Genomic DNA, 14,302 nt, shown 5'->3' with positions numbered 1-14,302 from the left:
GGCTGCCTCCAGACACTGCCCAGGGTCCCTGTGCAGCACAGCTGAGAAGCCCTGGCTAAAAGGCTCTTGTTCCACATGCCCTTTCCCTCGCTGAGCCCAGGGCAGCCTGATTCCACACGGGAGGGCGCAGAAACTGGGGCCCCTCCCGCCTGCCCTTTTCCTCAAGCATCAAGCCAGAACCTCCACCCCAGGCTGCGCCCCACAGAGCCACAGGGTCCCCAAGAGCAGGGCGAAGGTTACCTCACCAGCCGCAGGGAGTCTTTGCGGATGTTCACCAGGCTCCGCAGTGTCTTCACGGGTTCATGGGGGGCAGGAGTGACGTAGGGAAACTAGGAGAAAAACCACAGGGCCCCAGGTGACTCCCTCTGGAGCGGCCAACAACAGAAAACGGGTCAGGGTGCAGCGGCCACAGCCCCAGCGGGTATCCCTGGGCTCTCGCCCCGTATGAGGGGCTGTGCTGGGTGCGCTGTCCTCATTTACAGGTAGAAGCTGCAGGCCACGCAGCCAGCACATGCAACAGTCAGGACCAAACCACCCTGAGCAAATCCGGCCAGGCAGCCTCAACGCCGGATTCCTGCACGCTGGGGCTGCCCATCCCCAACCTGCTCTCCCAGGCTTCCCACATCCATCACTGCCCCGAGCAACCTCAGCCCCTTCCTCGGGCCCCACCCTTTCCATCCTCAAAGCTTCCATGAGCACAGCTCAGCAACCCGCCCCAGGGCCCCCAAAGTTTACTGGCTCCTCCGGCCTCCTGTCCCCCAAGGCCTGCACCCTCTCACCTCTTCCTCTGTTCCCAGGCCCCCTGCCTTCTTGCTTCTCCTGGAGGGGCCTCCTTCCCACCTATCATGGCTTGGTTCAGCCACAGCCTGTCCAGTGAAGCCTCGCTTTCTGCCCTTTCTCTCTTCTACTCATTTGTCCCGTATCAGTTGTCTACACCCCCACTAGGTAGCAGAGGCAGAGTCTGCTTTCACCGCAGGCCCTGGAAGAGCGCTAGGCATGCAGCAGGTGCCAAATGTGTGCTGAACCAACGGACAGCTCACAGTACTCAAGTACTATGACAGTACTCGAATGTGCCCTCCTCTGGCAACGAGGGGAAGATGTTAGCCAGCTGTCTGCATCTCTCCTTTGGACCATGTCTCTTGCCCACTGTTGCAGGGAAAGTAAATATTCTTTTTTTTTTTTTTTTTTTTTTTTTTTGAGAGTCTCCCTTTGCTGCCCAGGCTGGAGTGCAGTGGTGCAATCTCGGCTCACTGCCACCTCCGCCTCTCAGATTCAAGTGATTCTCCTGCCTCAGCCTCCCGAGTAGCTGGGATTACAGGCAAGTGCCACCAAACCCGGCTAATTTTCTTTGTTTTTTTAAGTAGAGACGTGGTTTCACCATTTTGGCCGGGCTCATCTCAAACTCCTGGCCTCAGGTGATCTGCCCGCCTCAGCCTCCCCAAGTGCTGGGATTACAGGCGTGCACCACAATGCCCGGTCTGTAAATACTATTTTTGCCTTGTAAAGAAAGTCATCTAAGAAGGCTGGAATCAAATCCACAATGTTCTACAGCCGTTGCAGCCCAGACACACCCATTCAGTATGGCTGCTGTTTCCCAGTGACCTGCCCCTGGCCTCTAGGGGGCAGCACCAAGACACAACCCATTCCAGGGCACTTGCCCACACCCAAGCTCAACTGGAATCCTGCCAGGAGCTCTGCCCCGTTTAGGGGCGATTTGGTGCCTGCTTGCCCTCATGGCTGGGATGCAGACTGCTGGGGACACGGGCCTCCCACCCCCACATCGCCATGAGACAGCCCTGTCCAGACCCACCTGGACCGGGCGGCTGCCCAGGAAGTTCAGATCCATGTTCTCTCCAAAGAGGTAACCTTCAGGGTGGGGGGTGTCGAATTTCTCTCCTCCCATGAAAAAGTGCGAAGCAAAGTAGTTTCCTGTTTAAAAAAGGAAACACGATTATAGATTGTTTTTTGTTTTTTTTTTTGAGACAGAGTCTCGCTCTTTCACCCAGGCTGGAGTGCAGTGGCACTATCTTGGCTCACTGCAAGCTACGCCCCCCGGGTTCAAGCGATTCTTCTGCCTCAGCCTCCCGAGTAGCTGGGATTACAGGCGCCCGCCACCACGCCCGGCTAATTTTTGTATTCTTAGTGGAGACGAGGTTTCACCATGTTGGCCAGGATGGTCTCCAACGCCTGGCCTCAAGTGATCCGCCCGCCTCGGCCTCCCAAAGTGCTGGGATTACAGGTATGAGCCACGGTGCCCAGCCTGGAAACACAGTTATAGACTCTGAGGCTGAACACAGCCTGGTGGGAACATCTGACGGCCAAGAAGCTCAGCCCTGAGAAAGGCTCCACCTCAGGGGAGCTGGTGCAGACAGGCCAGCGGGCGCCCCTCGTACCCTCTGCCTCGGCCACCTGGCTTCGGGCCTTCCAAGGTGGCCTCCTGGCCTCCCCACACTACCAGCCTCAACACCCTTCCCTGGACGGCTCCTCACCGCTCCCAGCCCGTCAGCCAGCTCCCAGCTCCAACACCACTTTCTTCTGTAGTGGCCTGAGCTGTGTTTCCGATGAAGCCAAGTTCGCGTCCTACCGCACACCCACCCCCTACCTGTGCATGTGACCTTATTTGGAACTAGGGTCTTTGCAGATGTGATCAAGTTAAGATGAGGTCATACTGGATTGAGGGGCTCTAAATCCAGTGACTGGTTCTTAACAGAAGAAAGGAGAGGGAGGTTTGGACGCAGACTCACAGGGAACGCCAAGGGAAGACAGAAGCAAAGACTGGAGTGATGCGGCCACAAGCCCAGGGATGACAATGAGTGCCTGGGGCCCCAGGAGTGGGAAGAGGTAAGGAAGAGTCTTCCCCCAATGCCTTCGGGGACCATGGCCCTGCTGACACCTCGGTTTCTGACGTGTGCCTCTGTGATGGTGAGAGAATACATTTCTGCTGTTTCAAGCACAGTTAGAGGTCATTTGTCACAGCCACCCCAAGAAATCCTTACACATTCCCTGACCCCAGACTAAGTCACCCCACCCCCAAATCTGAGCCCTGTGTACTTTCCATGGCAGCACCAAGCCGGGTTTAGAAGTCTCTGTGGATCTGGGCTAGTTCATTCAGTCTGACTCCTGCGTGAGGGCGGGAGGCTGTAGGTGGCGCCCATCAGGACCCTGGCACACTTAGGCATGAGATCTGTGCTTCTCCTATGAGGAGGGGATGGACAGCTGAGCATCCTCAGAGACCTGGGCTCACAGCCCTGCCAAGGAACACTGAGAGCATGGCCTCTCCCCTGGATTCCTGACCTGACGCCCAGATTCAGCCCCGTTTCTCCTGGCACACAGCCCCTGAGAGGAGGACCCAGATGACCATGGGGAAGAGCCCCTGAGAGGAGGACCCAGGTGACCATGGGAAGAGCCCCTGAGGACCCAGGTAACCACAGGAAGAGCCCCTTAGAGGAGGACCCAGGTGACCATGGCACAGAGTCTCCGAGGGGAGAGGCCAGGTGACCACGGGAAGAGTCCCTGAGAGGAGGACCCAGGTAGCTGCGGGAGCCTGTGGATTTCAGGGATGCTCAGACTACATGGTCCTCAACCTCACGTATTGCAGGGACTTCTGGGAATTCTCAGAATTCCCACTGGGGGCCCCAGAATCCCTATTCCTTCTCAGAATTCCCACCTGAGGCCAGGTGGGCCCTTCCCGGGGCCCTCAGCGGGAATTCTGAGACCTTCAGGCCCTGCATGGTCTGTGTCCTTCCTGAGAACCATGGCCCCAGTTACAGTTGGCCCAGCCACGGCCACCAAGACCAGCCGGGCCCCAACAATGAGTCCAGGGTGCTCCTTCCAAGGGAGGTGGCCCAGAGCCAGGTGCCCAGCATGGCTGCTCCTGACTGCCAGGAACAGTGGTTGGGAGCTGCAGCCCCACCTAACCCACCATGCAGAACAGGGACCACTGAGAGCTGATGACCACCAGAAAAAAAGAATGAAGTGGCAACTACTTCAGCAAATGTGACGCCCTGATTTTATGGCCCACCACGCAGCTGCTGGAACCAAGCTGATCTAGACATACCGACGTGGAGTGAGTCACGAAGTATTTGTAGGTTAAAGAAAACAAGTTAACACATTGCAAGATCCTTTTCTGAGGGGTCACTGCACACACTGAGATGTGCACAGCACAAACTGTGAATACACAGAGAATGTTCTGGAAGGACACGCCCACGAGGCTGCCAGGGAGATTGGTGCAGAGCAGGTGAGGGGTGGAGCAAAGCCCATGTGGTGGTTTTAAATGAAAAGAAAGAAAGAACACCTGCACTACAGTGAGCCCAGGATGCCTTCCCCAATTACCTGGGCCTTGCACATAGCCCCACCACATTGAAAGCTTCAGTGCATCTTAATACACAAAATCTTTAAAGGTGAATTTTCCACACAGCCTACGGGGCGGGGCCAGGGGCCACAAGGCACACCATGCGTCAGGGCACGGTGGTCTCCAGATGCTGGCCTCAGACCAACCTCAAGCCCCAGTCATGGAGCAGGGCTGAGAAAGGGCCCAGCCCAGAGCCACCTGCCTGCTCCTCCAAGATGTGCACCATGTTCATGAAAACCACATGAAGGACTCGGCTGCTGGGAAACCCCCGCACTAGCCGCTGGCAGACAAGGGCCACAGCAGCACAGCAAGAGGGTGTGGGAAGCCCGGTGACCCTGCTGACCAGCCCAGGACCCATTGTCGGGGGCACCCTTAGCGGTGACCAGCCCCCACCCTTCCAGGCTCTCCCCAGCGCTGATGTAGTGAGATGGGGTCCGGAAGGCCGGGCAGCCTTGGTCTGGAGGGAGACTCAGGAGCAGGCTTGTCCCTGCGAGGCTTTCCAGGCCGAGGCACTGGGCACTCCATGGCCCCAGGCAGGAGACAGGTCCCTGGTCCAGAAGCCTCCCGCTCCAACCTCCTCCCAGGGCACCTTCAAGGCACAACCACTTTGTGTCCAAGAAGCCCCTTGAGTTTCCTCTCTGTAGGCAGAAGATGAGTGAGGTGGCCAGCCTCCACAAGGGCCCCCAACGCATCTCACCTCCCGGCCGACATGTCTCTGGGTAGACTGCACCCACACTGAACAGGGCTGACCAGGTGACCACATCAAACGATGACCGCAGACACTGCATGAAAATGATGGTGTGTGGCTTCTAAGGCTCTGGGGGAAGCTGCCACCATGCTGTGAGGACACTCAAGCAGCCCCATGGAGAGGTCCCGAGGGGAGGACCCGAGGCCTCCCACTAAACCCAGCACCGGCACGCCGGGCCTGTGAGCCAGGGAGGCAGCCCCTCCACGCCCAGGCAAGCCCTCAGAGGACCACAGCCCACCCACAGCTTTTCTTTTCCTTTTTTTTTTGAGACAGGGTCTTGCTCTGTCACCGAGGTTGGAGTGCAGGGGCACGATCACTGCAGCCTTGGACCTCCTGAGCTCAAACAATCCTCCTGCCTCAGCCTCCCGAGTAGCTGGGAACACAGTGTGCATAATGCCTGGCTCATTTTTGTTTATTTTTGCAGACATGGGATCTCACTATGTTACCCAGGCTGGTCTCAAACTTCTGGGCACAAGCAATCCTCCCACCTTTGCCTCCCAAAGTGCTGGGATTACAGGCGTAAGCCACCATGCCACAGCCTGAGTGAGGACTCATGAGTGACAGTGAGCCAGAGCCCCCCAACTGAGCCACTGCCAATCCTGACCCACACCGTGAGGTAGTAAGTGCTGACTGTGCTAAGCCACTAAATTCTGAAGGAGTCACCCAAAAAGAGATGTGGAATCTTTCAGAGACGTGGTCTAGGTGACTGTCATTCTCTCCTAGCCCCCAATTAGATTTCATTTCTACAGCCACAGCCCTGGTTAGAGCCTCTGGCACCATCTGCCCTGTGACTGTGCCCATTCACCAGTCTCCCCACATCCCCTGGGTCCCCAGGTCTGTTGTTTCTGGACCCATTGCCCTCAAAACCCTGCTGGCGTCCCAGCCACACTGGGGCAGGTCCCAGTAGCCTCCAAGGCCCCAGACAAGGCCACTCCGCCAGCCCCGACCCGCTCACACCTCGGGGCCCCAGAGTCCTCAGCTCATCCAGCTCTTCCCTGGAACTCCGGCTCCACCTCAGGCTGCTCTCTCCACGAGGCCTCTTCTGACACCCCTTTTACAACTTGCCAAGCCTCCCACACCCCAGCTTGCTAACCAACCTTCCCACTCCCCTTTCCGGCCTTATTCTTCTCCATAGCACTTTTCAGCCTGGTGTTCTAGGTGGGAGGCTCTAAGACCTTACAGTATGTAGTTTTAAGCTTCAATAACTTCAGAGAAAGTAATTAAGCTGGGCCAGTGGTACATGCCTGGGTGCTTCGGAAGATCAAGGCAGGAGGATCGCTCAAGCCCCAGAGTTCAAGACCAGCCTGGGCAACATAGGGAGACCCTGTCTCTACAAAAAATTCTTAAAAATTAGATGGGCATGGCAGCGCATGCCTGTAGTCCTAGCTACTCAGGACACTCACTGAGGCAGGAAGATCGCTTGAGTCCAAGAGTTCGAGGCTGCAGTAAGCCATGATCACACCACACTACACTCCAGCCTGGGCAAGAGAGCAAGACCCTGTCTCTCTCCCCCTCCCCCCACCCCCCCCACTCCCGCCAACTCTCTCTCTCTCTATATATATATGCACACGCATATATACATATAAATAACTTCAGAGAAACAAATGCTACAAACTAAAACACCTGCATAGGTAATAAGTGATTATTAATTTTTTCCTTTATCTTTTTAAAATTAAGTTTTCTACAATTAACATGTATGATTTGTAAAACAAGAAAAATTATTTTTAAAAGATTAGAGACAAGGAAGAAGAGAGTTTTTTAAAGCAATGGTTGTAATATCACAAAACTGGGACCGTGTTCTAGAATTAGATCAAGGTAATGGTTGCATGACTGAATATACCAAAAATCACTGACTTGTACACTTTAAAAAGGTGACCCCATGGTAAGTAAATTTTACCTCAATAAAACTTAACTGGAAGGATGTAAGTTGTGAGGTGATGAATCATTAATTTTTATACTAGGTTTTTATGTCAATTTTTGGCAAGTAACTTGGAATTAGATTCTATTGTTACATAAAAATCTTGCTAATTCCTATCTAATTGATGTTATCAAGGTTTCTCAACTTAAAAAACAGAACCCAGGTGCAGTGGCTCACACCTATAATTCCAGCACTTTGGGAGGCCAAGGTGGGTGGATCACCTGAGGTCGGGAGTTCGAGACCAGCCTGACCATCATGGAGAAACCCTGTCTCTACTAAAAATACAAAATTACCCGGGCACGGTGGTGTATGCCTGTAATCCCAGCTACTTGCGAGGCTGAGGCAGGAGAATCGCTTGAACCTGGGAGGCAGAGGTTGCAGTGAGCTGAGATTGGGCCACTGCACTCCAGTCTGGGCAACAAGAGTGAAACTCCATCAAAAAAAAAAAAAAACTAGAATTGAGGGGCCCAAGCACGGTGGCTAACACCTGTAATCCCAGCACTTTGGGAGGCTGAGGGGGGTGGATCACTTGAGGTAAGGAGTACTAGACCAGCCTGGCCAACATGGTAAAACCCCATCTCTACTAAAAATACAAAAAAAAAAAAAAAAATTAGCCGGGAGTGGTGGTACATGCCTGTAATTCCAACTACTCAGGAGGCTGAGTCAGCAGAATCGCTTGAACCTGGGAGGCGGAGGTTGCAAGGAGCCGACACTGCACCACCTCACTCCACTCCAGCCTAGGCAACAGAGCGAGACTCCATCTCAAAAAAAAAAAAAACAAAACTAGAATAGAGGCTGAAACCTGTATCATTTTAGCAACAGCTTATATCCAATTGTGAATGCATGAATTAACCAGGAGAAAAAGGAACTCATCTACTCAAGAGACAAATTTCCAATGTTTTTTAGTATTTCTACTTCTTACTGATAAAAACTGTAATATTTGTTTGATCAATTGGGTATTAGTAATGGCCATTCAAACCACGAAAAATTCCTCACAGCTTATGATGATGTAAAATTATTTAAAATTCTAATTTCAATTGGTGTGCATATTTTGGTTGCAGACACACAATATGATCAATACAAGATTTTTGCCGGGCGCAGTGGCTCACGCCTGTAATCCCAGCACTTTGGGAGGCTGAGGTGAGTGGATCACAAGGTCAGGAGATCGAGACCGTCCTGGCTAACACGGTGAAACCCCTGTCTCTACTAAAAATACAAAAAATTAGCTGGGCATGGTGGCGGGCGCCTGTAGTCCCAGCTACTTGGGAGGCTGAAGCAGGAGAATGGCGTGAACTTGGGAGGTAGAGCTTGCAGTGAGCCGAGATCGTGCCACTGCACTCCAGTCTGGGCAAAACAGCAAGACTCTGTATCAAAAAAAAAAAAAAGATTTTCAAGCATTAAAAATTCAAGCAGGCTGGGCACAGTGGCTCACGCCTATAATCCCAGCACTTTGGGAGGCTGAGAGGAGTGGATCACAAGGTCAGGAGATCGAGATCAAGACCATCCTGGCTAACGCGGTGAAACCCCGTCTCTACTAAAAATACAAAAAATTAGCCAGGTGTGGTGGCACGTGCCTGTAGTCCCAGGTACTTGGGAAGGGCTAGGCAGGAGAATTCCTTGAACCCAGGAAGCGGAGGTTGCAGTGAAAGAGACTCTGTCTCAAAAAAAAAAAAAAAAAAATCAAGCAAGGCCGGGCACAGTAGCTCACGCCTGTAATCCTACCACTTTGGGAGGCCAAGGTGGGAGGTTTACTTGAGCCCAGCAATTCGAGACCTGCCTGGGCAACATGACAAAACCCCATCTCTACCAAAAATACAAAAATGAGGCCAGGCTCAGTGGTTCATGCCTGTAATCAAAGCACTTTGGAATGCCAAGGCGGGCAGATCACTTGTGGTCAGGAGTTCAAGACCAGCCTGGCCAACATGGCGAAATCCCATCTCTACTAAAAATACAAAAATTAGCCGGGCATGGTGGTGTGTGCCTGTAGTCCCAGCTACTAAGGAGGCTGAGGCACGAGAATCGCTTGAACTTGGGAGGCAGAGGCTGCAGTGAGCCGAGATTGTGCCACTTCACTCTAGCCTGGGTGACAGAGTGGGACTCCGTCTCAAAACAAAACAAAACAAATTAGCTGGCATGGTGATGCGTATTTGCAGTCCAAGCTACTCGGGAGGCTGAGGTGGAAGGATCACTTGAGCCTGGGAGGTCAAGGCTGCAGTGAACCCTGATCAAGCCACTGCACTACAGCCTAGGCAACAAAGCCAGACCCTATATCAAAAAAAAAAAAAAAAAAATTCAAGCATTAAAAATTATAACCCACCAGGCACAGTGCTAATGCCTGTAATCCCAGCACTTTGGGAGGCCAGGGCAGGCAAATCACTTGAGGTCAGAGGTCAGGAGTTCAAGACCAGCCTGGCCAACATGGGAAAGTCTGTCTCTACTAAAAATACAAAAATTAGGGCCGGGTACGGTGGCTCACACCTGTAATCCCAGCACTTTGGGAGGCCGAGGCGGGTGGATCACAAGGTCAGGAGTTTAAGACCAGTCTGGCAACAAGGTGAAACCCCCATCTCTACTAAAAATACAAAAAAAAAAAAAAAAAAAAAAAAATTAGCTGGGTGTGGTGGTGCGTGCCTGTAATCCCAGCTACTCAGAAGGCTAAGGCAGGAGAATCACTTGAACTCAGGAGACGAAGGTTGCGGTGAGCGGAGATCACACCATTGCACTCCAGCCTGGGCGACAGAACACGACTCCGTTTCAAAAATAAATAAATAAATAAAAATACAAAAATTAGCTCATGCCTGTAATCCCGACTACTCAGGAGGCTGAGACAGGAGAATCACTTGAACCCAAGAGGCAGAGGTTGCAGTGAGCTGAGATCGCGGAACTGCACTCCAGCCTGGGCGACAGAGCAAGACGGTCTTTTTAAAAAAAAAAAAAAAAAAAAAAAGGAACCAAGTCACATGTTGACAGATAGGGAAATGCACGACAGTGCACGGTTACAGGATGGACCCCCAGCAGTTAGGAGCAGGGTCTACATGATCAACACGGGGCAGACAATCAACAACTCACACCTGCAGGAGACAAGGCCAACTGGGAAGAACCAGAAACACCTCACAGAGAATCCAGGGCCGGCCGCGGTGGCTCACGCCTATAATCCCAGCACTTTAGGAGGCCAAGGTGGGCAAGATGGCTTGAAGCCAAGAATTTCAGACCAGCCTGGGCGACATGGTGAGACCCCGTCTCTACAAAAAATACAAAAAGTGGCCAGGCGCGGTGGCTCACATCTGTAATCCCAGCACTTTGGGAGGCCGAGGCAGGCAAATCACCTGAGGTTGGGAGTTCGAGACCAGCCTAACATGGAGAAACCCCCGTCTCTACTAAAAATACAAAATTAGCTGGGCGTGGTGGCAGGTGCCTGTAATCCCATCTACTCAGGAGGCTGAGGCAGGAGAATCACTTGAACCTGGGAGGCAGAGGTTGCGGTGAGCCGAGACTGTGCCACTGCACTCCAGCCTGGGGCAACGAGAGCAAAACTCTGTCTTAAAAAAAAAAAAAAAAAAAAAGTAGCCAGGAACAGTGGTGTGTGCCTGTAGTTCCAGCCACTCAAGAGGCTGAGGCAGGAGGACCATGTGAGCCCAGGAATTTGAGGTTGCAGTGAGCTATGACTGGGCCACTGCACTCCAGCCCAAGCAACAGCGTGACTCTGTTTCAAAAAAAAAAAAAAAAAAAAAGAATCCTACTGCTCACACATGGGTATCCCCACATGGAGAAGAAACACGGGAAGGAGACCCTAGGTCCCTGATGGGGCAGGAGGAAGGGACCAGGCCTGGGGAAGTGTTAGGGGCGGGGCGGGCCTTTTCTTTTGCCTCAAGAAGAATGACACACGTGTGTGCGTGCATGTGCTGTGTACATTTGTATGTGCACCAGCTCAGGACCAAGAGGAGCATGCAGGGCTGCCGAGGGAGTGGAGGAAAAAGAAAAGGAGACTGTGAGTGAGAAGTGGGAAGGCAGCTGTGGAGGTGAAAGAATGCAGGTGGAACCACACCCACCAGGCTCTCCCTCCACACCTGCTGAGGTCAGCGCCTTCACCCCCTTTCCGGCTGGCCCCAAGGAGAGAGGGGCAGACAAGGCCCCCACTTTCAAACATGCAGGAAACGAAGCTCAGCTAAGGCCCCCAAGCTCATGAGCGGTGGAGCTGGGGCGCACACCCTGACTCCAGAGCCCACTTGTTCTCAGTCTCTGTGCTGGGCACCTCCCCTCCTGCAGCCGGGGGACCACGGGGACAGGAGTCAGTGGGGTCATCGCCAGTGACAATGGGCACTGTTCACACACAAAAAGCCACACCCAAGGGGCTTCCCCAGCAGAATGGCTGAAAATCCTCCTGTGGGCTCAAAGAGCCTGACAGACGCCACAGGGTCCTAAGGTTGTCCTGGAAATCCCGGCTACGTGGAACCAACACACTCAAGGACCCAGGGCCTCAGGGCAGTCCTCAAACACGGCTAAAACAAAGGCATCCTTGTCCCCTGGTTTACTGTCACCCCCAGGGGTGCTGGAGCCCAGCAGTTCACTGCCTCCCTGCCCGAGGGATTCGGACTCTGGGTGGCTTGCAGGTGTCCGGGCGACCTGCACAGGGAGACAACAGCCACAGAAATGAAAACTGCACAATCCCTTCCATGGGAGGCCTGGAGGCGTTCCCCGCACAGCCTCAATCCCCTCCCCACATGCCTCAAGGTAGGAGGATACATATGTTTGTCATCCTTTACAGCTGAGAAAAACCAAAACCACAAGGCCACAAGTCACAGGCTGTCTCGGGGATGGCCGGGGGAGGGGGGCAGCCCTGTGTCTTCCATACAGGCCACAGAGTGAGCCAAGAAGCCTTCTGGGCTCCTCTTTTGTCTCTTGCACCTTGTCAATATCTCGTGGTACACAGTGTGCAATGAACGCCACCAGACATCTGCGAGAGGAAAACAGCGACATTCCGAATCACTGAAACATGCCAACCTTGGAAGGGCGGGAGGCCCGGGACGCGGCAAGGCCTCCCAAGAACGCGGGCGAAAGGTGAAGCACAGGCCATCTGAGAGTACAGACGGACTCAACGCAGCAGAGGAGCTGCAGCAAACCACCGTCAGAGCCGCGGAGCGCGGAGGGTGGATGAGTAAAGTAGGACCTTGCTATCAAGCTTGAAAGCACCTGCCCCGCCTGCCTGTGCCTGAATTCCGCGCTCACAGTTTTCAGGGAGAAGTCTGACCCATGTTTATCAGACCAGAGTTCAGGGCCCACCGGCTCAGAGGTTCCTGATCTGGACCCTTGAAAAGCATTTGCCTCCAAACCCACCAACCCTGGGACACCCCTGAGAGAAAGAAGCCAGGCTTAGATCTCGTCAGAAAGGCCTTTCCTCCACACCCCCAACACGGGGAGCATGTGTGAATCCACAGGCAGGCGTTCCTCATCCTCCCCGACCGAGGAGGCAGAGGCTGTGCATCTGGGGACAGGATGCCCAAGTCATAAGCAGGCCTTGGAGACAATTGTCCTGCCTGTTCCATCCTAGGTAGCCCAGGCTTCCTCCTCACCTTCCAGATGCCCCCAGCCCAATGATGCCCAATGGTGAAGGTTGCTGCACCCTGACCTGAAGGCCACGGCTAAGCTCTGCAGACCAGCGATTCCATCTGCCCTGCCCACACCGCCCCACCTTCCCGGCCTGGGCTATTCCCTCCTTGGGATGCCGCGGTGAGGCCAGCCTGGACCACCCTGCAGGCCAACTGCCAGCTCGTGGTCAACGCTCCCGCCGCCATTCTCCTCATAGTGTCACTGCTGCTTTATCTCGCGTACCTGTTGGTTCCCTCTGTCCTCCCCAGCCCAAAAGCAGGCATCATCTGCAACTGTCCACGGCCCCACATCCTCGTGACCTCCACCCTCCACCCTGTAAGAGCTGGATGAACACTCACCTAATGAATGAAAGCAGATGCTGTTGTTACTGGTGTTGGACAGTCAGGGAAACTGAGGCCCGGTGAGGCTGAGTGACCCGCTCAGGCCACACAACCAGTGAGAGACATTATTACTGGGACCCCCGGGCAGACTCCCGAGCCTGCATTCTCAGCCATGGCAAGTAAGCCAGGATGTGAATGAAGACACCCAGCACGTCTGCCTCCTAAGAAACACAGCAGCCCAGGGACCCGAGACACCAGGGGTGGACTTCACTGGGCTGCCTCAGCCATCGTTCCCACCCGAGGAAGTGGGAGAAGGCCATGAGGTGTCTGCAGGGGCTCCGAACAGCTCACTGATTCCACCTGCTGAAAATTCTTCTCATGGTCTAACAGGACAGGTGTTCCGGGTTACCAGTCTCACAAAATCAGCTGCTGCATTGCCAATAAACCCCAGGTGGGCCAGACCTGCACAAGATCAGGTCCCGGGATGCCCCCACCAGGTGGGAGGCCAGAGGCGGTGGCAGCCCCACAGCCTCCGAGCGCTCTGGGGGTCCCACCCAGCTGTATCACCCACGCATTGATCCCCCTGGGCCAACCATGCTTCCCTGCCTACTACCAGTCCCCACCCAGCTGGGGACGTCAACACGGGCTGAGATCTTGATTTATTTCTGTTTTTGAGACAGAATCTCGCTGTCACCCAGGCTGGAGTGCAGTGGTACGATCACGGCTCACTGCAACCTCTGCCTCCCGGGTTCAGGTGATTCTCCTGCCTCAGCCTTCCAAGTAGCTGGGATTAGAGGCACCCGCCACCACGCCCAGCAATTTTCTGTATTTTTAGTAGAGATGGGGTTTCACCAGGTTGGCCAGGCTGGTCTCAAACTCCTGACCTCGTAATCCACCCGCCTCAGCCTCCCAAAGTGCTCGGATTACAGGCAATGAGCCACTGCACCCAACCTTGATTTCTTTATCTGCAAACTTGAGATGAGAGGGCCACCCTAAACTCAGGACGTCCTGAGGATTAAAAAAAGCCAATTTACGCAAAGGAGCCTCCAGCAGGTGTGAACACACTGGCTAGATGTCCCTTTCAGACCTTCCATATGTAAACATGATACCATACTAAATACAGGGCTCTGGCTCCCAGTGCGGAACACAAAGCTGAGAACAACTCTGACTAAGCAAAGACGCTGGGGCACTGAGGGGGCACTGAGGGGGCATAAGCTGTAGTCACCTTTTTTGTTGGGGGTGTGTCCTCCCCTTTTCTGGAAACAGCCTCCACCACCCTCAGGGCGGCCCCCACCCCCTAGACAGGGCTGGTTGGCCCTAAGGTGGACATTGGCACACTGGGCCATCCGAATTCTCCC

At 54.0% G+C, this 14,302-nt stretch overlaps 1 protein-coding gene across 16 annotated transcripts in view; it reads right to left on the bottom strand.

The window, feature by feature from the left end:
- MGRN1 (mahogunin ring finger 1) overlaps positions 1-14,302 on the bottom strand; it is a 65,368-nt gene that overhangs the window by 39,009 nt on the left and 12,057 nt on the right. For all 16 annotated transcript variants that reach the window (XM_063654789.1, XM_054453142.2, XM_054453138.2 and 13 more), the window contains exons 2-3: positions 1,811-1,929; positions 241-329 (exon numbers count right to left, since the gene is read on the bottom strand). In XM_063654789.1, coding sequence (XP_063510859.1) covers positions 241-329; positions 1,811-1,929 — 208 coding nt within the window. The remainder of the gene's footprint in view (positions 1-240; positions 330-1,810; positions 1,930-14,302) is intronic.

Source organism: Pongo pygmaeus, chromosome 18, assembly GCF_028885625.2.
Source record: "Pongo pygmaeus isolate AG05252 chromosome 18, NHGRI_mPonPyg2-v2.0_pri, whole genome shotgun sequence".
Lineage (NCBI taxonomy): Eukaryota > Metazoa > Chordata > Mammalia > Primates > Hominidae > Pongo > Pongo pygmaeus.
The sequence above is the reverse complement of the archived record's forward strand: the minus strand, read 5'-3'. Positions and strand labels throughout refer to the sequence as shown.